Source organism: Gopherus evgoodei, chromosome 10 (assembly GCF_007399415.2).
Source record: "Gopherus evgoodei ecotype Sinaloan lineage chromosome 10, rGopEvg1_v1.p, whole genome shotgun sequence".
Lineage (NCBI taxonomy): Eukaryota > Metazoa > Chordata > Testudines > Testudinidae > Gopherus > Gopherus evgoodei.
Window position 1 is genome coordinate 26,281,250 of NC_044331.1, and position 24,937 is coordinate 26,306,186.

The 24,937-nt window shown below is 44.7% G+C and overlaps 1 protein-coding gene across 1 annotated transcript in view; it reads left to right on the top strand.

Annotated features, from left to right (window-relative positions):
• Positions 1–3,693: 3,693 nt before the first annotated feature.
• Positions 3,694–24,937, top strand: part of TEX9 (testis expressed 9) — a 55,132-nt gene continuing 33,888 nt past the window's right edge. The window contains exons 1-5 of the mRNA XM_030578239.1: positions 3,694–3,779; positions 5,333–5,585; positions 6,154–6,245; positions 8,957–9,020; positions 13,411–13,487. Of these exons, the coding sequence (XP_030434099.1) occupies positions 3,694–3,779; positions 5,333–5,585; positions 6,154–6,245; positions 8,957–9,020; positions 13,411–13,487 (572 nt within the window). The remainder of the gene's footprint in view (positions 3,780–5,332; positions 5,586–6,153; positions 6,246–8,956; positions 9,021–13,410; positions 13,488–24,937) is intronic.

Sequence of the window (24,937 nt, forward strand, 5' to 3'; positions counted from 1 at the left end):
TCTTTCTTTGGAATTTCTAAAAACCCATCACCATACATCTAGACCTGTACAAGCCTTTGAAATAATACTTTCCTAAGAAATATTTCAATACTGTAGAAAGAAATGATAGTTTTTCTTGTAAAAAAGACAAAAAAGTATTATTTTATTTGGGCATGGTCCTTCTTTGGGCTGTAGTCCTGCCAACCTTCTCCCCATCCCTTGGACCCCGTTACCCCCACTTCCCTCCTACTCCTACTCTGGGAATTTCTATACCAGCACTAAAACGCTGACCTTGACCATGATCTTTTAATCTCTTACTGAATTAATCTCTTCATTCTTATCATCTGTTTCCCTCTGTCCACTTACTTAGGTTCTATCAACACCCTCTCCCTGTCTCATTCCACTAACTTGAATTTATTGGTTGTGTCAAGTTCCCCTTCTCTTCTTTTGAAGCCTACTGTATGCTTCTGTTCTGTTCCTCTGCCAACAAATGGCTACAATCTACTAACTATACCTCTACCTCGATATAATGCAACCCAATATAACACATATTTGGATATAATGCAGTAAAGCAGTGCTCGGGGGGTTGTGCACTCCGGTGGATCAAAGCAAGTTCAATATAACGTGGTTTCACCTATAACATGGTAAGATTTTTTGGCTCCCGTGGACAGCATTATATCCAGGTAGAGGTATACTTGGGATGACCATACTTCTCCCCACACCCTTTGTCAAACTAAATGACTGGTTCTTTTTCTTCCTTTCATCTCAATATCCAGTTTTAATCCTAGGCAACTTTAGTTTCCATGTCCATGATCCATCTACTTCTGCACCTTCTGCTATAACCTTGTTTGACCCTTTCCCCCTTCTTCCACTTTTGCCCCATGATCTCACGTCTAATCTTCAAACTTGCCTCTCCTCCAAACATTTTCCCCCTCTTCTCCAATGGAGCTGAGCACCTTTGGAGAAAGTCTCCAGATGTGCACTTTATGAAGTCCATATTGCCCTCGTGCTTACAGTCAATTAAGTCCTCATAGGTCCAATGTTTACTGTATAAAGCCTTCAATTAAAGTCTGTATATAACCTGCATGGTCCAGTACACATATATACAGTACAATGAGTTGAATGAAAGGGATCAACAAGAAGCATTCAAGAGTATAAAAAGGTCCAGTTAAGGTCACCCAAACATCCTTAATTCTACTTGTGTAGTGCTACCAGCCTCCCTTTTTTCCTTTGTACCCATTTTGTATAGCTGTGAACATCTTAAACCTTGAAAAGCTATTGTATGGACAGAGATGGCAGTACCATCAACTTCTCTTCCTTTTTTTATTATTAATTTTTTAAGAAGTTCATGGCTGATGGCTACAACCATATTACTTTTGGACAAAACACTGTTCTTGCATAGTCTGTAGATGGAGAATCATAAAGGCCACACTATTCTTCAATGGCTCCCTCTCTCTGCCTCCTCCAAATCCTTGGAGTGGTTCATTCCTTCTGCTTTCTTCATAGTCTACTCCTGAGGGAATTCTGCACCACTGTGCAAGTAGCAGAATTCATGTTCCTCACAGAATAATACATTCTGCCCGGGGAGGCTCTGCAATTACACCCACCAGGGAATGCTGTGGCACCAGAAAAGAGGGGAGCCAGTTTACAACCGGAGCAGCCAGCTGTGGAGAGGAAGGGGTCAAAGACTGCGTTCCTCACAGCGCCCTGCCTGCAGCACCAGGTGAGGAGGCAAAGGATATGGGGGGACGGACAGAGCTGGGCACATTGGGCTGCTGAGGGGTCACATAGATTGGAGGTTCAGAAGGGCTAGTGGGGTGACACAGGAGCTAGTGAGGTGTTAGCATTGAGCCAGGGCTGAATGGGAGTGGAGGTATAGGGCCACATGGTGACCTAAGCCCAGAGAGAAGTGGGATATTGTGAGGAAACACAAGGAGGAGGGTGCAACAGAGGAGGCCTCCTGATTCATATTAACAAAGTAGGGCAATCGGCTAGTTATCTTAGGTGCCTGTACATGAACACAAAAACCCTGGGAAACAAGCAGGAAGAATTGGAAGTCCTGGCACAGTCAAGGAACTATAATGTGATTGGAACAACAGAGACTTGATGGGGTAACTCACATGATTGGAGCACTGTCATGGATGGGTATAACTGTTCAGGAAGGACAGCTAGGGCAGAAAGGATGGAGGAGTTGCACTGTATGTAAGGGAGCAGTATGATTGCTCAGAGCTCCAACATGAAACTGGAGAAAAGTCTGTTGAGAGTCTTTGGGTTAAGTTTAGAGGTGAGAGCAACAAGGGTGATGTTGTGTTGGGCATCTTCTACAGACTACCACACCACGAGGATGAGGTAGACGAGGCTTTCTTCAGACAACTAACAGAGGTTTCCAGATCACAGGTCCTGGTTCTCATGGGGGACTTCAATCACCCTGACATCTACTGAGAGAGCAATACAGCAGAGCACAGACAATCCAGGAAGTTTTTGGAGATTGCTGGGGACAACTGCCTGTTGTAAGTGCTGGAAGAACCAATTAGGGAGTGTGCTCCTCTTGACCTGCTGCTCACAAACATGGAAGAATTGGTAGGGGAAGTAGAAGTGGATGGCAACCTGGGCAGCAGTGACCATGAGATGGTCGAGTTCAGGATCCTGACAAAAGGAAGAATGGAGAGCAGCAGAATATGGACCCTGGACTTCAGAAAAGCAGAGTTTGACTCCCAGTTGGAGATGCAGCGAGCAAGGGATGTGAAGGGTAACAAGAAGGGTTTCTACAGGTATGTTAGCAACAAGAAAGTAAGGGAAAGTGTGGGACCTTTACTGAATGGGGGAGGCAACCTAGTGACAGATAATGTGGAAAAAGCTGAAGTAATAAGTGCTTTTTTTGCCTTGGTCTTCACAGACAAGGTCAGCTACCAGACTGCTGAAGTGGGCATCACAGTATGGGGAGGTGAGCAGCCGTCAGTAGTGAAAAAACAGGTTAAGGGCTATTTAGAAAAGGTGGACATGCACAAGTCCATGGAGCTGTATCTAATGCATCCGAGTGTTTTGAAGGAGTTGGCTGATGTGATTGCAAAGCCATTGGCCCTGATCTTTGAAAACTCGTGGCGATTGGCAGAGGTCCTGGACGACTGGATAAAAGCAAACATAGTGCCATCTTTAAAAAATGGAAGAAGGAGAATCCGGGGTGTGACGAGTTGGATCACAGAAAACCCCTTGGGGCTGCCAATTGATGTGCCAAGACTACTTCTGCCCCTGCTTTCCCTGCCAGCTTGGGACTCCAGCACCCTGTCTTGTTGAGCCAGACACACCAGTTTGCTCCAACACAGACCCAGAGTCTGAACCACGTGCCCTAAAGCTGCAGACTTAACTGAAAGCAACTTAAGAAGTATTCCTGTCTTTAACCCTCAGATGCCCAACTCCCAATGGGGTCTAAACCCCAAATAAATCCATTTTACCCTGTATAAAGCTTATACAGGGTAAACTCATAAATTGTTCACCCTCCATAACCCTGATAGAGAGAGATGCACAGCTGTTTGCCCCTTCCCCCCAGGTATTAATAAATACTATGGGTTAATTAATAAGTAAAAAGTGATTTTATTAAATAGAGAAAGTGGGAGAATGAATGTGAAAGGATGAATGAGTTAATGTAAGGATGTGGCAAAGAATCTATGAATGAACATGAGTGGGAGAATGAATGATATGTGAAAGGAGGAATGAATGAATAAGCGGGTGATTGATTATGAAAGAGACACAGTGAAAAATCAGTGTGTGGGTGAGAGAGACAGCGAGAGAGAGAGAATGAGGTAGAAAGAATGGGGAAATTCAAAAACAAAGCAGAGGACAATGTAGGGAAAAAAACAAAAAAGTATAGAATAGAATTGAGAACAGAATACCCAAGTAGAGGAGGATGACAGAGGAGAAAAGCAGAAAACAAGGTAGGTCTGGAAAAGCTGTGATAAATAACCGAGCAGAACTTTCAGAAACTAGTACAAAATAAGAGTCGAGGAACTAGAAATAGGAGAAAACAGTAGAAAGGCCAGAGGACACAAAAGTTTGTCCACTTCACCATTTACTGTAGTTCATATCCTTCAAATGTCAGGAAGGAGGAAGGGACACAATAGACATTACCCCATACTCCTATCTTGCCTCCAGCTTTTTAAAATAAGTATATGGCTAAGTCTGTACTAGGAACCAATTACAGGTATAGGAATACAGTATATACTGGCAAAGAGCTCCTAGTGTGGAGACAGTTATGCTGGCAAAATGCACTTTGGTTTAGTAAAACCAGTCCCCATGTCTACAACAGGCTATACTGGTAAAAGTGGAGTGTTGCCATTACAACTGCATCTATACTAGTGTCTTTTGATGGCACAACTATGTCAGTCATGGATCACACTTCTTCACCCGTGACTGATGTAGCTATGGTGGCAGAAGTCTGTAGTGTAGGCCTACGTGCACTTCCATGACTCCCACTGAAACCATGCACTACCCAAGACAGATGTCCCTGATTTTCATTAAAAAATTTGTTCCTCCTAATCACATATCCAGCACCAAAACTGCACTAAGGTCTTGAGTGACCTCTTCATGGCTGTATCCAGGGGTCTTTACTCCATTAGTCTCTTTGCTAACTCCCTCTCCTTCACATCAGACACAAGCCCCTTAGCTTTGTCCTTAAGGTTCTTCACCATTTAGCCTTGCTGCATCAATTCTTAAGATTTCAAACCATTGAGCCCTGTGCCTTTGCTCTGCCACACATGAAGAGTCTTAATTTCCTGCCTTCCACTTATTCCTCATTCACCTCCACGTTTTCTCCTATGTTGCCCCTCACACATGGGAAAAGCTCCTTGCCAAAATTTCTAAATTCATCCTAGTGTCCTTAACACCTGTCCCTGCCAAATCACTACCAGCTGGCAGCAGTGAGGCAAGTGACAAGCCATCACTTTCCCCCCCTAAATTCTGTTCATTTTATCACCTGATTTTCCTCCCCCCACATCATCACTGCATTTGGAGGTTGGTTACATCCTGACAACCAGACTGGAAGCATTCTGGATAGGGATCGCCTTATGGGCTATTTGTGTCCATACAGCACCCAGCCCAGCGGGGCTGTGCGCCTGGAGGTGGGGTTGCTAGGAGGGGCAGTGAGAGATGCCACCAGACTGTATTCTGGCCTCCACGCCAAGCAGCTGGGAAAGGGAAAAGACAACATCAGCCAGGCTGCCCATGTCGGAGATGGTGGCAGTGGGTTCACGGGTGGAGTTACAAGGGGGGGGCTCCCCACTGCCCCCCTAAGGAGCAGAGCCCAGAACCAATCACGGGGGGGGGGGCATCCAAGAATTAACCCCTCCTCCCCCGGTAGGCGCCCGGAACCAACCCCGCGGGGTGGGCATGGGCGTGGGCTCCACAGACCAGCCCTCCTGCGATTTGGAGCTGCCAGGCCGCGCAGCCCCTCTCGCCAGGCCGAGACACGCGACGATTTAACGCCCCTTCCCGCGCTGTGCATCCGGTTGCCTAGTGAGAGCGACGCTACTCAGCGGCCCCTCAGCAGGGACAAAATGGCGGCGGGCCGCGGCAGCGGGGCCCGGCGAGGCGCGGGCTGCGGTTCAGCTGGGGTGAGGCGTGAGGGAAATTTAGGCTGCTGGCTACTAGGGGAGGCCCCTCAGGCTGGTCCCGGTCCCGGTCCCGGTCCCTGTCCCGATCCCGGGCAGGCTGTGGTGGGGCCCATCCCGGACCGGCTGGGTGAATGCGGTTACTGGGTGTGGGTCTCACCGGAGGTGCCCAGATGAAGAGGTGGCAGGGGGAGCTGATCGGATTATGGGTTCAGGCCCGCGTTGGGGAGGGGGGTATCTGGGCGGCCTAGGGGATCAGACGCGGGGGAGGCGATCAGAGTGTGTGGAAGTGTCTGGGGTAGTTGGGGGCTAGACCTGGGGGAGGGGAGGTCTATCAGGGTTGTGGTGGGGTGTGTGAGTGCTTAGGGGTTCAGACCCAGGGATGTCTGGGGAGTCGATTGGGATTTTGGAGGATGGGTCTGGGCAGATTAGGGGTCAAACAGGTGGGGAGAGTATCCAGGAGGGTTGTTACCTGGCACAGTGCCCTGAGCTGGATGCCCTTTCTAAGCAGGGGGTGAGGTGTGATCCAGTGTGCTAAGAAAGGATGTCTCACCTGGCCTGCTCTCCTCAGGTGTGGAAATCCCACAGGATCCTGCCCCATCCTGCCATGCCAAAGGAGACTTTGATGCATGGAGACTTCCTGGCTAAGGAGGAGGAGTACAAGTAAGGAGAGAATTGTGAGGCGAGGAGGAGAGGTGCTCCCTTGACCCTATTTTGATACCAGTAAAATACTGTGTTCAGAATAGATTGATCAGATTGGATAAGGCAAATGATTTTGATACCAGTAAAATACTGTGTTCAGAATAGATTGATCAGATTGGACAAGGCAAATGCTCCAGCACTTTCAGGATGGGTGCTGGGTTTTTAGGGGGACCCCAGCACCGTTCTTTGTTGGATGGCCTCTCTGTCTCTTAGCAGCCCCACATTCAATTCACAGCTACCCAAATCCACAGGCCCAACTGTCCTTACCAAACAGTTATGGCCAGAAGTATTAAGAGTACTCTTTTCATTAGGATATCTTGTCATGGCAGAAATGACAGTTCTTGCTAACTAGTGCTCTGACATCTCCCTCCCTATTGGCACCTTACACAAAAGTCTACAGCTTAAACATTTGCACTGTACTAGGCCTCAGTGTGGATAGGTTGGTTTAGGAGTTTGATTTTTTTTTTTCCTTTTAAAGCTGCATCTTGAACTCACCTTTAGTAAAAAGATGCGATGACTTTAGAATATGAAAGTTCCTTTACAGTTGTCATGGTTTAAAGCCCCACTCTGAACCTTAGCGTCCAAAAGATGGGGTACCAGCATGAATTCCTCTAAGCTCAAATTACCAACTTACTACTTGTAGCGCTGCCACCAACCAGGAATTCCAGTGCCTGGTACACTCTGGTCCCCCCAAAACCTTGCCTGGGGACCCTCAAGACCCAGTCCCTCTGGATCTTAACACAAGGAAAGTAAACCCTTTTCCTCACCGTTGTCTCTCCCAGGCTTCCCCTTCCTGGGTTACCCTGGAAGATCACTGTGATTCAAACTCCTTGAATCTTAGAACAGAGAGGAAAATCCACCTTCCCCCCCTCCTTCTCTCTCCTTGAGAGAGAAAGTAATCCTAACACAGAGAGAAATTAACCTTTCTCTCCCCCTTCCCTCCTTTCTTCCCACCTATTCCCTGGTGGATCCAGACCCCATCCCCTGGGGGTCTCGCCAGAATAAAAAAACAATCAGGTTCTTGAACAAGAAAAGCTTTTAATTAAAGAAAGAAAAAACAGTAAAAATTATCTTTGTAAATTTAAGATGGAATATGTTACAGGGTCTTTTAGCTATAGACACTGGGAATACCCTCCCGGCCTAAGTATACAAGTACAAAGTAAAATCCTTTCAGCAAAATACAAATTTGAACTCCTTCCAGCCAAATACACATTTGCAAATAAAGAAAACAAACATAAGCCTAACTCACCTTATCTACCTAGTACTTACTATTCTGGACATATAAGAGACTGTATCAAAGAGATTGGAGAGAAACCTGGTTGCACGTCTGGTCCCTCTGAGCCCCCAGAGTGAACAACAACTAAATACTAACAGCACACATACAAACTTCCCTCCCTCAAGATTTGAAAGTATCCTGTCCCCTGATTGGTCCTCTGGTCAGGTGACAGCCAGGCTTACTGAACTTGTTAACCCTTTACAGGCAAAAGAGATATAAAGTACTTCTGTTCTATTAACTCCTACTATTTGTTTATGACGAGTGCTCAAAACTTCCATTTAAAAAGTAAAAAATTGCTGTTAGATTAAAAAAAATAAGACATTTCTAGCTGAAGGGTAGAAACCACCCTCTTTCAATTAACTCCCCTCTTAGGTGTCTGCTCTCTCTCTCTCCCTATTATCTGTTAGGGATATGTGATGATACATCTGGTAAGACAACTTTATATTACATAAAAAAACCCTCCTTACATTAAAATAATGTTAAGGTTGCGAAAGTTAAGCACTCAAAAGTAAGGAAATGTTGGAACTAAGGTTGGCCATGAAACCTTAATTCACCCTTTCTCCCCCTGTGCATATGCCTAATGATTCATTCAGTCTTCAATTATATAATCACATAATACTATTTCCACAGAATGCCAGCATCATTTCCCATGATTGCTGTCAGCCCTACCTATGTAGATTTTAATTAAAAATTTGTATAAGTGTTGAGCGACATAAGGTATAATAAAAAGTAGTGTCTGAAAAAGCAGAGATGTGTCTTCACACATGTTGGTTGTACAAACTTGTTCTAATACATGATTGTGTTTTATCTTCTGGCCTTGGGTTGCAGCTTGAATAGCTTTTTCACTCTGCTGCAACAATTAATGTAATTATTAGTCTTATTCTAAAAGGAAAATCTAGTAGCACAGTGGAATAGAAATTTTGCATTGTGTTTGTTTTTTTAAGGGGAGGAGGACAATTTAAAATAATCCGTTTAACTTGTGCCCAACAGAGCATTACATTTTCTAATGCAGAAAAGTACAACTGACTGGAATAAAAGCACTGCAAAAGCTTTTTTATTTTAGATGTGTAAAAGTGAAATAAGTTGAACTTAAAAAATAATCAGCTATTTTAACTTTATTGTAGGAAAGTAGTACCCTGGGTGGGGTTTAGGGAATTAAAATATATATGTATCTAAAAGGCAGATTGCATATATGACATCAGTCTGTTAATACAGAAATAGGTAAGATGTTGCTACTTCCCACAATAAAGGAACCTATAAGTATTTCATTCTGCTTTGTAGACATGAGTGCTTATTCAATGCTTGTGTACTGCCAAACTGCAGAGATTCCATTTAAAATTTATTTCCTTTAAACTCTTCAGGTAAACTTAATAACAAAGCTATCTTATTGTCTCAGGCGACAGAACGCAGAATTAGAAGCAAAAACAGCAGAGTTGGTGCGTCAGGCCGAAGAAGTAATAGTGAGTAAATTTAGGCTATATTACATAATGCAAATGTAGCTCACATGCACAAAGTGCCAGTTCTTGAAAAAATTCTCTGGCTGTGGGAGGTAGGAAGCTTTCATGGCCAAGTTGGACATAAGTCATGTATTTCTGCAGAACTAAAGCTTTTTTATTTAAAAAAATCCTTCTTAATACAAATTGAATATGAATATGCTAGCTACTGAGTCTGCAGGAGCTGGAGTGCCTTTGTGGTTGTTTAAAATATTTCCAAGCTACAGCAAAGCAAAATTAAAGGGATACTTGAATTTGGTCCAAATTTACTTTTTTTTAAAACAAAAACCAAAGAAACAAAAACAACCCCAAACTAGGGTTGTCGATTAATCGCAGTTAACTCACGTGATTAACTCAAAAAAATTAATTGCGATTAAAAAAATTAATTGCGATTAATCGCAGTTTTAATCGCACTGTAAACAATGGAATACCAATTGAAATTTATTAAATATTTTTGATGTTTTTCTACATTTTCATATATTGTATTCTGTGTTGTAATTGCAATCAAAGTGTATATTTTTATTACAAATATTGCACTGTAAAAATGATAAACAAAAGAAATAATGTTTTTCAATTCACCTCATACAAATACTGTAGTGCAAACTTTGTCCCGAAAGTGCAACTTACAAATGTAAATATTTTTTGTTACATAACTGCAGTCAAAAACAAAACAATGTAAAACTTCAGAGCCTACAAGTCCACTCAGTCCTATTTCTTGTTCAGCCAATTGGTAAGACAAACAAATTTGTTTACATTTACTACAGGAGATAATGCTGCCCTCTTATATACGGTGTCACCACAAAGTGAGAACAGGCATTTGCATGGAACTTTTGTAGAAACATTGCAAGCTATTTACATGCCAGATATTCTAAACATTCGTATGCCCTGTCATGCTTCTGCCACCATTCCAGAGGACATTCTTCCATGCTGACGATGCTTATTTAAAAAAAAAAAAGAAATGTTTATTAAATTTGTGACTGAATTCCTGGGGGGAGAATTGTATGTCCTCAGTTTTGTTTTGCTTGCATTCTGGCATATATGTCATGTTATAGCAGTCTCGGATGATGACCCAGCACATGTTGCTCATTTTAAGAACACTTTCACTGCAGATCTGACAAAACGCAAAGATGGTACCAGTGTGAGATTTCTAAAGAAAGCTATAGCACAAGGTTTAAGAATGTGAAGTGCCTTCCAAAATCTGAGAGGAATGAGGTGTGGAGCATGCTTTCAGAAGTCTTAAAAGAGCAACACTCCAGTGTGGAAACTACAGAACCCGAACCACCAAAAAAGAAAATCAGCTTTCTGCTGGTACCATATGATTCAGATAATGAAAACGAACATGCATCTGTCTGCACTGCTTTGAATTGTTATTGAGAAGAACCTGTCATCAGCATGGATGCATGTCCCCTGGAATGGTGGTTGAAGCACAAAGGGACATATGAATCTTTCATGCATCTGGCACGTAAATATCTTGCGACGCCGGCTACAACTGTGCTGCATTATTTCCTGCAAATGTAAACAAACTTGTTTGTCTGAGAGATTGGCTGAGCAAGAAGTAGGACTGAGTGGACTTGTAGACTCTAAAATTTTACATTGTTTGTTTTTGAATGTAGTTATTTTTGTACATTCTACATTTGTAAATTCAACTTTATGATAAAGAGATTGCACTACATTACTTGTATTAGGTAAATTGAAAAATGCTATTTCTTTTTTTTAACAGTGCAAATACTTGTAATCAAAAATAAATATAAAGTAAGCACTGTACGCTTTGTATTCTGTGTTGTAATGTCTACATTTTCAAATATATTGATTTAAAACATCCAAAAATATTTAAATAAATGGTATTCTATTATTGTTTAACAGTGCAATTAATCGCTTGACAGCCCTACCCCAAACCAACAGAAGCATATCCACACTGTTATTTGGGAGGGCGAAATCCACATCTTAAATAAATATTACATTTCAATGTTTGAAACCAAGTCATTGCAGCAGTGATACCTTACAGTGAAATTAATTATAAATAAGTGAAACTGACTTAATTGATTTGCATTGTCCAAGTTGGGAGAAGTACAAAAAGTAAACAGTATAATTAGTAATAGTGTTGTTAATAACAAAGAAGCTTGTTTAAAGCAAAAAGTATTCCTTTACTAAGGCAGTCACTAGGATCTGGATCAGGCAGACTGAAGACTGGCAACAGACAATAATCTTGTTTGCATCAAAAGAGAATCGTAAAATCTCAACCTTAAGAAACAAATCAGGCTTGTTCAAGCAATAACTTAGATAGCAAGTAGGCGTGTTCCTTCAGTTACTTACAGTATTGCAATCCATATCAAAAAGAGAAAAAGCTAAAGTCATATGCAGAAGTGCATAGTTCTTGAAGCCACTGCTCAATTATTAGAATCACTAATCTTCATACCTACTAGGTATCACCTATTCCAGTGGCTCACCTGAACACTGACAAACTGAGCCTAACTGTCTGGTTTCTGAAAAGAAGCAGCTGAAAGAGGCATTCAGAGTGCCATCTGCTTTTCTTTCTTCAAAAAAGAAATCTGCCAACTGGCTGTATTTCCTTGTGTGGCATAAGATCTAAAACCGTGTGGGTAAAGCTCAACCAGCCCAAAGCTAACTACAATAGCCCGTGTTGTAGAATTTCTCCAAGATAGCTAGATTTAAGACCCAAGAAAAGATTATCTGAAAGAATATGGATATCAAAAGACTCCGCAGAGCAGCAGAAATTAGAAGGTCTCCTCTGGTGCTCAGGTTCCCCCTTGGGACATAAATCCAATCCTGGAAGTGTGAGTAAGCATCCTTTTAAACCGTTACATAGTTTTCTATATCTATAAAGGTGGCATTTAGTGGCCATCACATCCAGCAGAAGAATCAGAGTTAGAAGCGCTATCAGTTGATCAGTTTTCCATGTTTTAAGGCAAAATGATCCTAAGAACATATGTTGCCTTTAGTCCAAAGGCAAACAGTTCTGCAGGGCTCAAGTGATAGCTCCTTTTTGTGAGAAGCCATCTCTCCCAAAGGAGGAGTTGTGGCAGGCGGAGTCTGAAGAACCAAAAAGTTAAGGAAAACTTAGTCCCTGAATCATCTAGTAGCTTGGGGGCAAGAAAGCCTTCAAATCCATCACCTTCAAAAAAGCTTTCAAGTCCATTCCTTCTCCCCTTCAAAAATTGAAGCCCACCCACTGAGATCAAAGTAGCATCATCGTCCCCAAAATCTCATGTCCTACAAAGAAATCTGTAAAATTAGCCACATGCTCTTCGATACATACATTTTCTAAGTGCTAAAGATCAGATGTGCAAGTGTCCACAGAAACCTCCCTGGTGGAAGGAAGCGGTGTTGCCTCAGTAATCTTAACACTACTTTTGACTAATACATTTTCTGTATATAGTTCAATCTCCCCTTATGCATTTTGCTTAAAAGAAAAACCCAACAATTCCATAGATGTGCAAACTTGCAGGTAACATTTTCCCCAGTAGTTAGGACACTTAAAGCAAGAATAAAAATAAGTAAGGGAAGAAAATACCACATGACAGTACTGGCATGTGGGGGTGGGTGTGTGGAAGAACCCAGTGTTTGTTTGAAAGAAGCAGATATTGGATGTTTTTCATGGACTCAGTATTCCAGCCAACACTCTAGAGACTTCAAAGAAAAATGATTTACAAGTTCTGAATGTCTCTGGCTAAACTGATGTCTTAAAAAAATGTGTCAGTGTTTTATTTATTTGGATAGAATTGAGAGAATGTAAATATTTTAATTAGACTGGTTATTTCTTTTGCATAATCTGGAAAATAGGAAGTTTGTTCATGTCCTGTGCATTGTTGTATGTTCTACAACACATGCATAGGATGCAAGGGTACACCTACAGTTTTCCTAGGGGTTATTTTAATATAGATAGAAAGACTTCACATGAGCAAAAGCTAAATACCTGCTTTGGAGTAGAAGACCACTTGAGGCTGTCAGTGATATTTTAGGCTTAACTTTTCCTCTCTGGATTTGAGAGAAAGAAGTTTTAATATAATATATGGAGATATACCTATCTCATAGAACTGGAAAGGACCCTGAAAGTTCATTGAGTCCAGCCCCCTGCTTTCACTAACAGGACCAAGTACTGATTTTGTCCCAGATCCCTAAGTGGCCCCTTCAAGGATTGAACTTACAACCCCAGGTTTAGCAGGCCAATTCTCAAAACGGTGAGCTATCCCTCGCCTCTACTTACCACCCTCTCAGTTTCTGTCTCTCAGATATGGAAAGCTACAGTACTTTCGATTTGTGTGATGCTTGCTAATTATTGGTTGTATGGTACCAACAGTATTTTCCTGTAATGGAAAACTTTCTTTCCTTATTAAAGAGAGATCAACAAGAGATGCTGTCAGTACCAGTTTCAACACAGGTTAAATTGTGTGAAGATGACAACAAGCAACTGAGGTAAATGCTTTGAAATTCCAAAATATAATTGGCTGTCTGTAATGGGTATGGAGTCTTTGGATTTGATTCTGCAAACCCTGACTTGTACGAGTAATTCACTTGACTTTCATGGGCCTGCTTGTAGAAATAAGGAGCACTGATGTAAATAAGAGTTTGCAGGGTCAGGTTCCTATATTGCACATAGTCTTTGAACACTTAAGCTTCAGAGAGTAATTCTGTCAGGTTGCTCAGCAGCTATCCCTCTGGCTTATTAAGTAGCGGTATTGCTGGCCTCTGAAGGACGTCTGCTTTGTTCTTTATTTGAACAAAAAGATGGCTCAATCTAGAGCAAAGTAGGAGTGCAGTGCTTCATCACCATGAGGATGAAGAGGGACCAAACATAAGCCATGCCTGATAAGATGAAATAGCAATAGCCATTTCATTATGCAGAATGTCAGATTTAGAAAGAATTTTAGGATACCCTCTGTAAGAGGGTGAGGAAGGTGTGATGTGTCTCCTCCCTGCCTGACCTCATCGCCTACCCTCCTGGAAGGATCTGGCAGTTTCCTTCAAAAAAGAGAATCCAAGAAGCTTTATGAAAGCTTGTATCACTAACACACAGCCTGTTCAGGCTCACTTTGGGGGGAGGAGTCCTTAAACTTAAAAAGGGAAATTCTCAGTCCCAAAAATCTGCCTCAGGGCATGGCTCTTTTGTCAGAGCCTGGGGGAAGGAAAAGTGTTTCGTCAGTCTCTCATCAGTTTAGAGTTGCCCTGCCCAAGCTGACTCCATTGTGGCTTCTCAGAGTCCATCCCATTCCCTCTCCTTGAAACTGCTTCATCTCCTGCTTCCTTCCCTGTACCAGTCCTCTCTGGTTGGCTCATTTAGCAAGCCTGCTCTAGGCTTCTAGTCTGCAAGGCAGGTCCCTCTCCCTCCTTTGCTTTTTCACACGCTCCCCCACTGACTCTCTGGAGCTTAGAAGTCTGGGGGTGTCATAAACAGATAGTTAAGGATTAATGTTTCTCTGACCTGTAAAGGGTTAACAAATAGGCACCCCAAACACCTGACCAGAGGACCAGTCAGAAGACAAGATACTTTCAAATCTCATGGGAGGGAAGCCTTTGTTTGTGGGTTTGGGGTTTGGCTTTGTTCTCTCTGGGTCCTGGACGGGACTAGAGGTGCAACCAGGTTTCTGCCAATCTCCCTGCTACAGTCTCTTATCTACTCTGAATTGTGAGTAAGAAAAGGCGGTCATAGTCTTTTAATTTGTTTTTTTTTCATTTGCATATGTGTACTTGCTGGAAGTAGCTTAAATTGTGTTTCTGCTGGACAAAGTTTTTCTATTGTTTGTAAGTTGAAAGACCCTGTAACTGTTTACCATCTAAAGTGCAGAGATAAACCTTTTACTTTTTTCTTTCTTTTGTATTAAAAGTTTTGCTTTTAAGACCTGTTTAATTTTTTTCTCCTAGTTAAGGTTCAAGGAAATTGGTGGGGAGAAGGGAAGGATAAATTTTCTCTTTGTGTTATATTCACGCAACTTGTATTGCCTCTGGGTGAGGGGGAAGTTAACACTCCTCTCGGTGTGGTCATTCAAAAAGTTGAATCAGGTGATCTCCTAGTGTTCCCAGGGCGGGAAGGAGCTGGGAGGAAGAAGGGAGGGGGGAGGGAACGGCTTATTTCCCTTTGTTGTGAGACTCAAGGAATCTGGGTCTTGGGGTCCCCTGGGAAGGTTTTGGGGGGACCAGAGGGTGTCAGGCCCTAAAAATTCCTGATTGGTGGCAGCCTATCAGATCTAAGCTGGTAATTAAGCTTAGGGGAATTCATGCTAGTACCCATATTTTGGACTCTAAGGTCCAAATTTGGGAATTTATACTTGACATGGTGGCAGCGGTGGGAAAGAGTAGAATCCAAAAGCCAGTAAAATTATTAATTTTCTTTTCTGTGTTAGCTGCTTGTAAGCAGAGAGAAGGGTTTGTTTCTTTTAAATCTACAGCCAGAGAATTTTTTTTTCCTTGCTCCGTCTGGCTGTGCATAGAAATGGCCTCAGGCAAGGGCGATTAAGATTAGCAGGGGTCTTTTGTTACACAGTAGAACTCCAGCTGTGAGTCAACTACACCAGCAGAACACACATGCAAATGAAGGTTTTCCTTTTGTTCTAGTTTTATTCGGGAAGGCTTGTTAGAAACACTGTGTTGCTTAGCAACAGAGCAGGCAGCAGAGGAACAGTAATTCAGACAGTAAACCAGCAGAGGGCACCCCAACACAAGAAAACAGGAACCATGACTTCCAAGCCAAAATGGAGGCAGAGGCAAATCAAAGACGCGGAGCACAAGCGAGATATGGAAAAAAAATACAAGAACTAAAAATAAAACAAAAAGAGATGGAGCTAAGGGAAAGAGAAAAAGAGGCTACCCAGAGGAGTGAGTTGGAACTCCTGAGGGGAACCCACCGGCAGGCCTTGGAATTAGAAAAGGCTAAGCAACAGAACCCAGCCAATCCTAACAACCCTTCACCAATAATGGTTCCGCAGCACAAGAAATATCCCACCTAGGAGGCAGGTGATGACACTGAGGCCTTCTTAGAAAATTTTGAAAGAGCCTGCCTTGGGTACAGCATCTCTGAAGACCAGTACATGGTAGAATTCAGGCCACTGCTCAGTGGACCCTTAGCAGAGGTGGCGGCTGAAATGCCTAAGGAGAAAATGAACGATTATAAACTTTTTCAAACCAAGGCCAAATACAGAATGGGGATAACACCTGAACATGCCCGTCGGCGGTTCAGAGCCCTAAAATGGGAACCAGATGTGTCATTCCCCCGACACACCTACCACATTGCAAAGAATTACGAAGCCTGGATATCAGGAACAAAGGTTAACAATCTGGACGAGCTGCACCTCCTGATACAAATGGAGCAGTTCTTAGATGGTGTTTCTGAGGAAATAGAAAGGTACATCCTAGATGGAAAGCCCAAAACGGTAATTGAGGTGGGGGAGATGGGAGCCAAATGGATGGAAGTGGCAGAAAAGAAAAAACCTACTGTCAAGGGGAGCGAATACCCCAGGGGGCACACCGACAATAAACCCTACAACTGAGGGCAGCCAAAGACCCCACTGACAACCCAAAGAAAGCCACAGACGCCCTATTCTTTTACCTCACCAATCTCCAGTAACCCATCTCGACCCAGTGACCAGTCAGCTGGAAGATGCTTCAAGTGTAATGAACTGGGACATACAAAGGCCAACTGCCCAAAGAACCCCAACCAAGTGCAGTTCATTACACCACCATCACACCAAAGATCCCCAGGCCCAGATGCCTCTCAAATACCCTTAGAGCGAAGGGAAATTTTGAGAGTGGGCGGAAAAAGGTTACTGCGTGGAGAGACACAAGGGCACAAGTGTCAGCTATCCACCAATCCGTCATCGACCCCAAATTCATCAACCCAAAGGCCCAAGTGACAATTTACCCCTTCATGTCACAAGCTGTAGACTTGCCTACAGCTGAACTGCCTGTCCAGTACAAAGGCTGATCAGGAATGTGGACTTTTGCAGTCTAAGACAATTATTCCATCCCCATGCTACTGGGGGAAGACTTGGCCAACCAGGTGAAGCGGGCCAAGAGAGTGGGAATGGTTACACATAGCCAAACCAGGCAAGCTTCCAGATCCATTCCTGTTCCTGAGCCGTCCACTGACGCCCCGTCTGTGTTACCAGAGACCCAGACCGGGGTAGTGGACCTGGATCCCATGCCAACAACTGAAACAGCCACAGTGATTCCAGTCCCAGACCAGGAACTGGAAAAACAGCCAGCACCAGAACTGTTGCCAGCACTGACAACAGTGCTTGCAAATCCGTCTCCAACCCCAACGCCAGAGGGCATCAGCGAGCCTGAACTGGCAGAAGCAGCAGACAACCACACCCAAGAGGCTCAGCCAGCGCCTGAAATAACCCCTGGTGCACCAGCGGAAAGCGGCTCACCAGCAGTGGAAACAACCCCATCACCTACATCGCTTCCAGAGGGACCAAGCCCAAGTCCCCAGTCTAAGGAAGAACTGGTGTCTCCAGCTTCAAGGGAACAGTTCCAGACTGAGCAGGAAGCAGATGACAGCCTTCAGAAAGCTTGGGCGGCAGCACGGAGCACCCCACCGCCTCTCAGCTCTTCTAATTGATCCCGGTTTGTTTTAGAACAAGGACTTTTATACAAGGAGACTCTTTCTGGTGGACACCAGGAAGACTGCCATCCGCAAAAACAGTTGGTGGTTCCAACTAAGTACCGGGAAAAGCTCTTAAGCTTAGCCCATAATCATCCCAGTGGCCATGCTAGAGTGAACAGAACCAAGGACCGGTTGGGGAAGTGCTTCCACTGGGAGGGGATGGGCAAGGACGTTGCCAAGTATGTCCGGTCTTGTGGGTTGTGCCAAAGAGTGGGAAAACCCCAAGACCAGGTCAAGGCCCCTCTCCAGCCACTCCCCATAATTGTGGTCCCATTTCAGTGAGTAGCTGTGGATATTCTGGGTCCTTTCCCAAAAAAGACACCCAGAGGAAAGCAGTACATACTGCCTTTCATGGACTTTGCTACCCGATGGCCGGAAGCAGTAGCTCTAGGCAACACCAGGGCTAACGCTGTGTGCCAGGCCCTAATAGACATTTTTGCCAGGGTAGGTTGGCCCTCCGACATCCTTACAGATTCAGGATCTAATCTCCTGGCAGGGACCATGAAAAAACTGTGGGAAACTCATGGGGTGAACCGCTTGGTTGCCACCCCGTACCACCATCAAACCAATGGCCTGGTGGAAAGGTTTAATGGGACTTTGGGGGCCATGATACGTAAATTCGTCAATGACCACTCCAATGACTGGGACCTAGTGTTGCAGCAGTTACTTTTTGCCTGCAGGGCTGTACCACATCCCAGTTTAGGGTTTTCACCTTTTGAACTTGTGTATGGCCACGAGGCTAAGGGGCCATTACAGTTGGTAAAGCAGCAATGGGAGGGGTTTACGCCTTCTCCAGGGACTAATATTCTGGACTTTGTAAGCAACCTACAAAGCACCCTCCAACACTCTTTAGCCCTTGCTAAAGAAAACCTAAAGGATGCTCAGGAAGAGCAAAAGGCCTGGTATGACAGACATACCAGAGAGCGATCCTTCAAGGTAGGAGACCAGGTTATGGTCTTGAAGGTGCAACAGGCCCATAAGATGGAAGCGTCATGGGAAGGGCCATTCACGGTCCAAGAGCGCCTGGGAGCTATTAACTACCTCATAGCCTTTCCCAATTCCTCCCTAAAGCCCAGAGTGTACCATGTTAATTCTCTCAAGCCCTTTTATTCCAGAGACTTACAGGTTTGTCAGTTTACAGTCCAGGGAGGAGATGACGCTGAGTGGCCTGACGGTGTCTACTACGAAGGGAAAAAAGACGGTGGCGTGGAAGAGGTGAACCTCTCAACCACACTGGAACATCTGCAGCAGCAACAAATCAAGGAGCTGTGCATTAGCTTTGCCCCCTTGTTCTCAGCCACCCCAGGACGGACTGAATGGGCAAACCACTCCATTGACACAGGTAATGCTCACCCCATTAGAACACCACCCTACCGAGTGTCTCCTCATGCCCAAGCTGCTATAGAACGGGAGATCCAGAACATGCTACAGATGGGTATAATCCGCCCATCTACCAGTGCATGGGCATCTCCAGTGGTTCTGGTACCCAAACCAGATGGGGAAATACGCTTTTGCATGGACTACTGTAAGCTAAATGCGGTAACTCGTCCAGACAGCTATCCAATGCCACGCACCGATGAGCTATTGGAAAAGTTGGGATGTGCCCAGTTCATCTCTACAATAGACTTAACCAAGGGGTACTGGCAAGTACTGCTAGATGACCCTGCCAAAGAGAGGTCAGCATTCATCACGAATGCAGGGGTGTATGAATTTAATGTGCTTCCTTTTGGGCTGCGAAATGCACCCGCCACCTTCCAGAGGCTGGTAGATGGTCTACTAGCAGGACTGGGCGAATATGCAGTTGCCTACCTTGATGATGTGGCCATTTTTTTCTGACTCCTGGGCCGAACACCTAGAACACCTGGAAAAGGTTTTTGAGCGCATCAGGCAGGCCGGACTAACTGTTAAGGCCAAAAAGTGTCAAATGGGCCAAAACAGAGTAACTTACCTGGGACACCAGGTGGGTCGAGGAACCATAAATCCCCTACAGGCCAAGGTGGATGCTATCCAAAAGTGGCCTGTCCCAAAGTCCAAGAAACAGGTCCAATCCTTCTTAGGCTTGACCGGGTATTACAGGCGATTTGTACCACACTACAGCCAAATCGTTGCCCCACTGACCGACCTGACCAAAAAGACCCAGCCGAATGCAGTCAAGTGGACTAATGAGTGTCAAAAGGCCTTTACCCAGCTTAAGACAACGCTCATGTCGGACCTTGTGCAAGGCCCCGGACTTTGACAAACCATTCCTAGTAAGCACAGATGCATCTGAGCGTGGTATAGGAGCAGTTCTCATGCACGAAGGACTGGATCACAACTTCCATCCTGTCATGTTTCTCAGCAAGAAACTGTCTGAGAGGGAAAGTCACTGGTCAGTCAGTGAAAAGGAATGCTACGCCATTGTGTATGCCCTGGAAAAGCTATGCCCGTACGTTTGGGGACGGCGGTTCTAGCTACAAACTGACCATGCTGCGCTAAAGTGGCTTCATACTGCCAAGGGAAACAACAAAAAACTGCTTCGATGGAGTTTAGCTCTCCAAGATTTTGATTTTGAAATTCAACACATTGCAGGAGCTTCTAACAAAGTAGCTGATGCATTCTCTCGTGAAAGTTTCCCAGAATCCACTGGTTGAAATTTGTCCTTAAAATGTAGAAAGTCTTGTAGTTTACATACTTAGTAGTATATGTAAAGGTACATGTGTTGTATTAATCTGTTTATTCTAAAGTTATAGGAAGAAATCACCGCCAGTGAGGTTCCCCACTGTCTGCGATTTGGGGGGCATGTGATAAACAGATAGTTAAGGGTTAATGTCTCTCCAGGTCCCTCTCCCTTCTTTGCTTTTTCACACGCTCCCCCATTGACTCTCTGGAGCTTAGAAGTATGGGGGTAGGAGAGCTACTTTCAGTGACAGACAGCACACTGATAATTGAGCAATGTAATGCTCTTCTTTGAGTGCTAAAGGAACAACTTAGTGCCATTGAAAGTGTTATAGCTAAACTGCTGGGGCGCTGTGGTGATTCACGTGTATAAGAACATAATTCGAGTTAACACATACCAAAGAAACTCATAACTGTAAAGATTTAGCCTGTCCTCAGCCAATTCCATCAACAAAGACATGGTCTAGAATAGGGGTCTCAAACTCAAATGTCCACTAGGGCCGCATGAGGACTAGTGCATTGAACCGAGGGCCACATCACTGACACCCCCGCTCACTGCCCCCGGCCCTGCCCCCACTCCCCCCCTTCCATTAGGCCCTGCTACTACACCACATCTTTCTACCCCTTCCCTGCCCCAATCCAACCCCTTTTCCCGAAGTCCCCAGCCTAGCACTGCCCCTCGGGAGTGCAGGTGGTATGCAGGGTGTGGCAGGGGGCTCAGGGCTGGGTGTTGGTGGGTGGGGTGCAAGAGGGTGAGGGGTGCGGCAGGTGGCTCAGGGCAGGGAGTGCAGGACGGGTGCAGGATGCGGCAGAGGGCTCAGGGCAGGGGGTTGGGGTGCAGAAGGGGTGTGGGATGTGGCGGGGGCTCAGGGCAGGGAGTTGGGGTGCAGGCTCCATCCTGGCACCGCTTACCTAGAGCAACTCCGGGGTGGCAGTGGCGCGCACTGGGGCCAGGGCAGACTCCCAGCCTGCCTGCCCACCCTGGCCCCCGGCCCACAGCTACTCGGTTCCAGGAAGCAGCTGGAACCGTGTCCCTGCAGCCTGAGGGGGAGGGGCTCAGGGTTCTGTGCATGCGCTGCTCTTGCAGTGCCTCTAGGTACCTCCCACAAAGCTCCCATTGGCTGCGTTCCCTGTTCCCGGCCAATGGGAGCTGTAGGGGGCGGTGCCTGGAAGGAGGCAATGCAGGAGCCCTCTGGACTGAAGGGGCATGCTGCCAGCTGCTTCAGACAGCGGCACGGGGCTTGCAAGCCACAGGGGGCAATCCCACAGGTAGGCAGAGGGGCAGCGGGGGCATGGGAGCTTGGCGGGGCACACCGCTGCGTGTTTGAGACCCCTAGTCTAGAAGCCTCTAGGACTGGAAATGCTTACGCCAGAGACCTAAACAGAGAGACACCGAGCTGGCACTCTGTGGAATGTGTGTCATTACATTATAACAGCAGGCATTATATTCTACTACAGCATATGTTTGGGCTCCATATATGTACACCAGCTAACTCCAGAGATTACAGTTAACTATGCTGTTTATTTAGTCAGATGTGAACCTGTATGTTACATAGGAGTGTCACTAGAAATAGTGGCAGGATTGAAGATGGTCTATCAATCCACCCCCCCAAACTGATAAGATTTCAAGTTTATGTCGCTGCTGATCTTGAAAGGATAGTGAAAATGCAGTGTCAAACTGCTTCAAATGTTGAGCTCTCATTGGGAAATTAGTTTGCCAGAGATTTTGATTTGATTGCTACTGATGACCATATAGCTCTAAATCAGAGAAGTGAATAAGGGAGGCACTTAGACCTTGTTATACCCAAAGGGGTTTGCTGGAATAGAGATAGCAGTTTATACTAGAAAAAGAGTTCTTTTTTTCCAGCATAACTGGGTCTATGCTAAGAGTTGTGTTGACATAGCTAAGTTGGTTGTGTGTGTGGGGTATGGCTTAGGTAAGCAGAGTAAAGCTACAACTGAAGTTTGTGGATGTGTGTGTGAGTACGTACCTCTGTGTTCTCTACTTGCCTAAGCCATGCACTGCTATTTTTAGCGGCATAGTGTCCCCGCTGCCTCCCTGCTACTGTAGCCTTTCCCGGCTACAGAAAAAGATTTCCCCAGCTAGGAAAGGTTCTGGCAGTGAGGAGGCATTGAGAAAAGACTCCATTAGCTCCCTGTTGCTGGAGCCATTTGCCTGCTTCAGTGAATGCAGCGTGGATGCAGTCTGCTTTTCATAGCTACATGTACTCTACATGCTGCTGCCAGTGGTATGTAGTCTAGACATAGCCCAAAAAAGGGTTGGGGAAAGAGGAGGAACTCTGGCCAGGAATCTCTAAGATACAGTTGACCTGTCAATTGCATAAGTAATTGAAAAGCTTTTAAGGCAACCACTGTTTGTCTGTACAGTGAACTTTTAGCTGAAAAAGAGAAAACTCCAGACTGCAGTGAAAAAAATTTAAGCCATTGCTAGCCATTAGAAGATGGAAGTTATGAAAACTAGGTAGTTGGACACACTGATTACTCTAGGATGAGCATCCATTGCCCTTCAAAAGGGGTTGTCTTTAACTCATAGTGTATTTCTCTGTACCAAATTATTTCACTGTGTGGCTTTTTTTTTTTTTTTTTTGGCAAGAGGAGTACATATTATAATTTGAAAAATGGAGATAACAAATTGTAAAAGGAGGCAGACAGCACCAGTTAGGTATTTGCGAGAGGCTGTGTTCTTTTCTGTATTTGTTTTTTTTCTGGTGGTGGTCATTCTTAGTCTTTTGACAGATACAGAATCCAGGAGAAAAAAACAGGTTAAGGATGGAAAGCAATTAAATAATAGGCAGAAGAGTTTAATGAAAAAGATACCAAAGCAAAAAAATCCTGGCTTTTTTAAAGCAAATGTTTTATTAAGTTAAAGGGACACTAAAGTGAGGCTAGGTGCATTTCTTTAAATCTACCTCAAGACCATTCTGAAGTATTTTATAACGTAGTCTCTCTTCCTCCAAATTATTAATATTTTACATTGAGAAACAAAGCAACTACGGTGTTTACTCTAAAGGACCAGCTTTTGTTTACACTTTCACTCTTTAGGCATGGCCAAGCGCACGAGGGTGGGAACTGGGTGTGCGTGCATGGCTAGGCATACTATAGGCTTTGAATAGGATTAGCGAACACAAAGGATTCACTCATGCACGCGCACCTCATGTTTATGTGCAGGAAAGCAATTGTAAACATTAGCTGCTATTCTGATGTGACCATCAGCCTAGGTACTTATTTGTAAATCTTTTCAGGCTTAACACTTTAATTTCACATCTTGAATGATTTGCACAGTCTTCATTTCTTAAGGATTAAAAAACAAACAAACAAATAGGGTGGCAGGCAAACATGGGGAAATGAACAGTGCCTTTAAAATTAAATAGATTGGAACACTTTAGCAAACAAATTGAATTTTAGGTCAGAATGCCTAAGTACAGAGGTGTTAGGAACAAATTCACATGCTGATGAAAAGGATGCTCTTGTTTTCCCAAGAATAGAAGTGTTGCATTTTAATATTTCTGTAAGCAATATGTAGTGGAGTATTTTGTCAGCAGCTGTGGAGGAGGGCATGAATCCTACCCTTCCCTCAGTGATTGTAGCTAGCCAATAGGATGCGAACAGGAGGAAAACCGGGTAGGAAGACTATCTGTTCTCTAGGTCTGTTGCCACCCGCAAAAGAGATCCACAGTCTGTAATCATTTGATACTAGCAGCACGAATAGCCCCCTGAGATAGCTAGATCACAACTGTAAAAACAAAACAAAAAACTATCTTAGGGCTTGGCTACACTTGAGAATTACAGTGCTGGTGGTGGCTTTACAGTGCTGTAACTTACTCCCCATCCACACTGGCAAGGCACATACAGCGCTGTATCTCTCTGGCTGCAGTGCTGCTTGTACTCCACATGGACGAGAGGAATAAAGAGAACAGCGCTGGTGCTGCAGCGCTGGAGTGCCAGTGTAAACAGTGATTAATCTTACTGCACCATAACTGACCTCCGGAATTTTCCCATAATGCTTTTAACTAAAAACCTCTCTTTGTTTTGTTATGATGCCTCTCTTTGTTTTGTTGTGAACTCGGGGCTCCCGGAGCTGAGCTGCTTGTCTAAAAAGCAAACACAGCAATTGTATGCTCGAGCAGAGGCAGGCAGGGAATGTCCACAGCTAGTGTTTGCTTGAGGAGAGAAACAGCATGGCTAGGGGGTGGAGGAGGGAGTCCCTCGGAGCAGCTGCTTATCTGGTCTGAAGGCTATTTGCATGTAAGAGTGAATGAGAGAGGGGTGGGGAAGTGGTCGGAATTTGCAAGGCAGGGTGCTGACACAGTGTCGGCTCCAAAAATCCACTCACTCTCTCTCTAACGCTCCCTGTCACACTCCACCCCACCCCCCTCTTTTGAAAAGCACGTTGCAGCCACGTGAACGCTGGGATAGCTGCCCATAATGCACCACTCCCAACACAGCTGCAAATGCGGCCACACTGCAGTGCTGGTAACTGTCAGTGTGGCCACACTGCAGCGCTTTCCCTACACAGCTGTCCGAAGACAGTTTAACTCCTAGTGCTGTACAGCTGCAAGTGTAGCCAAACCCTTAGGCCATGGCTGGC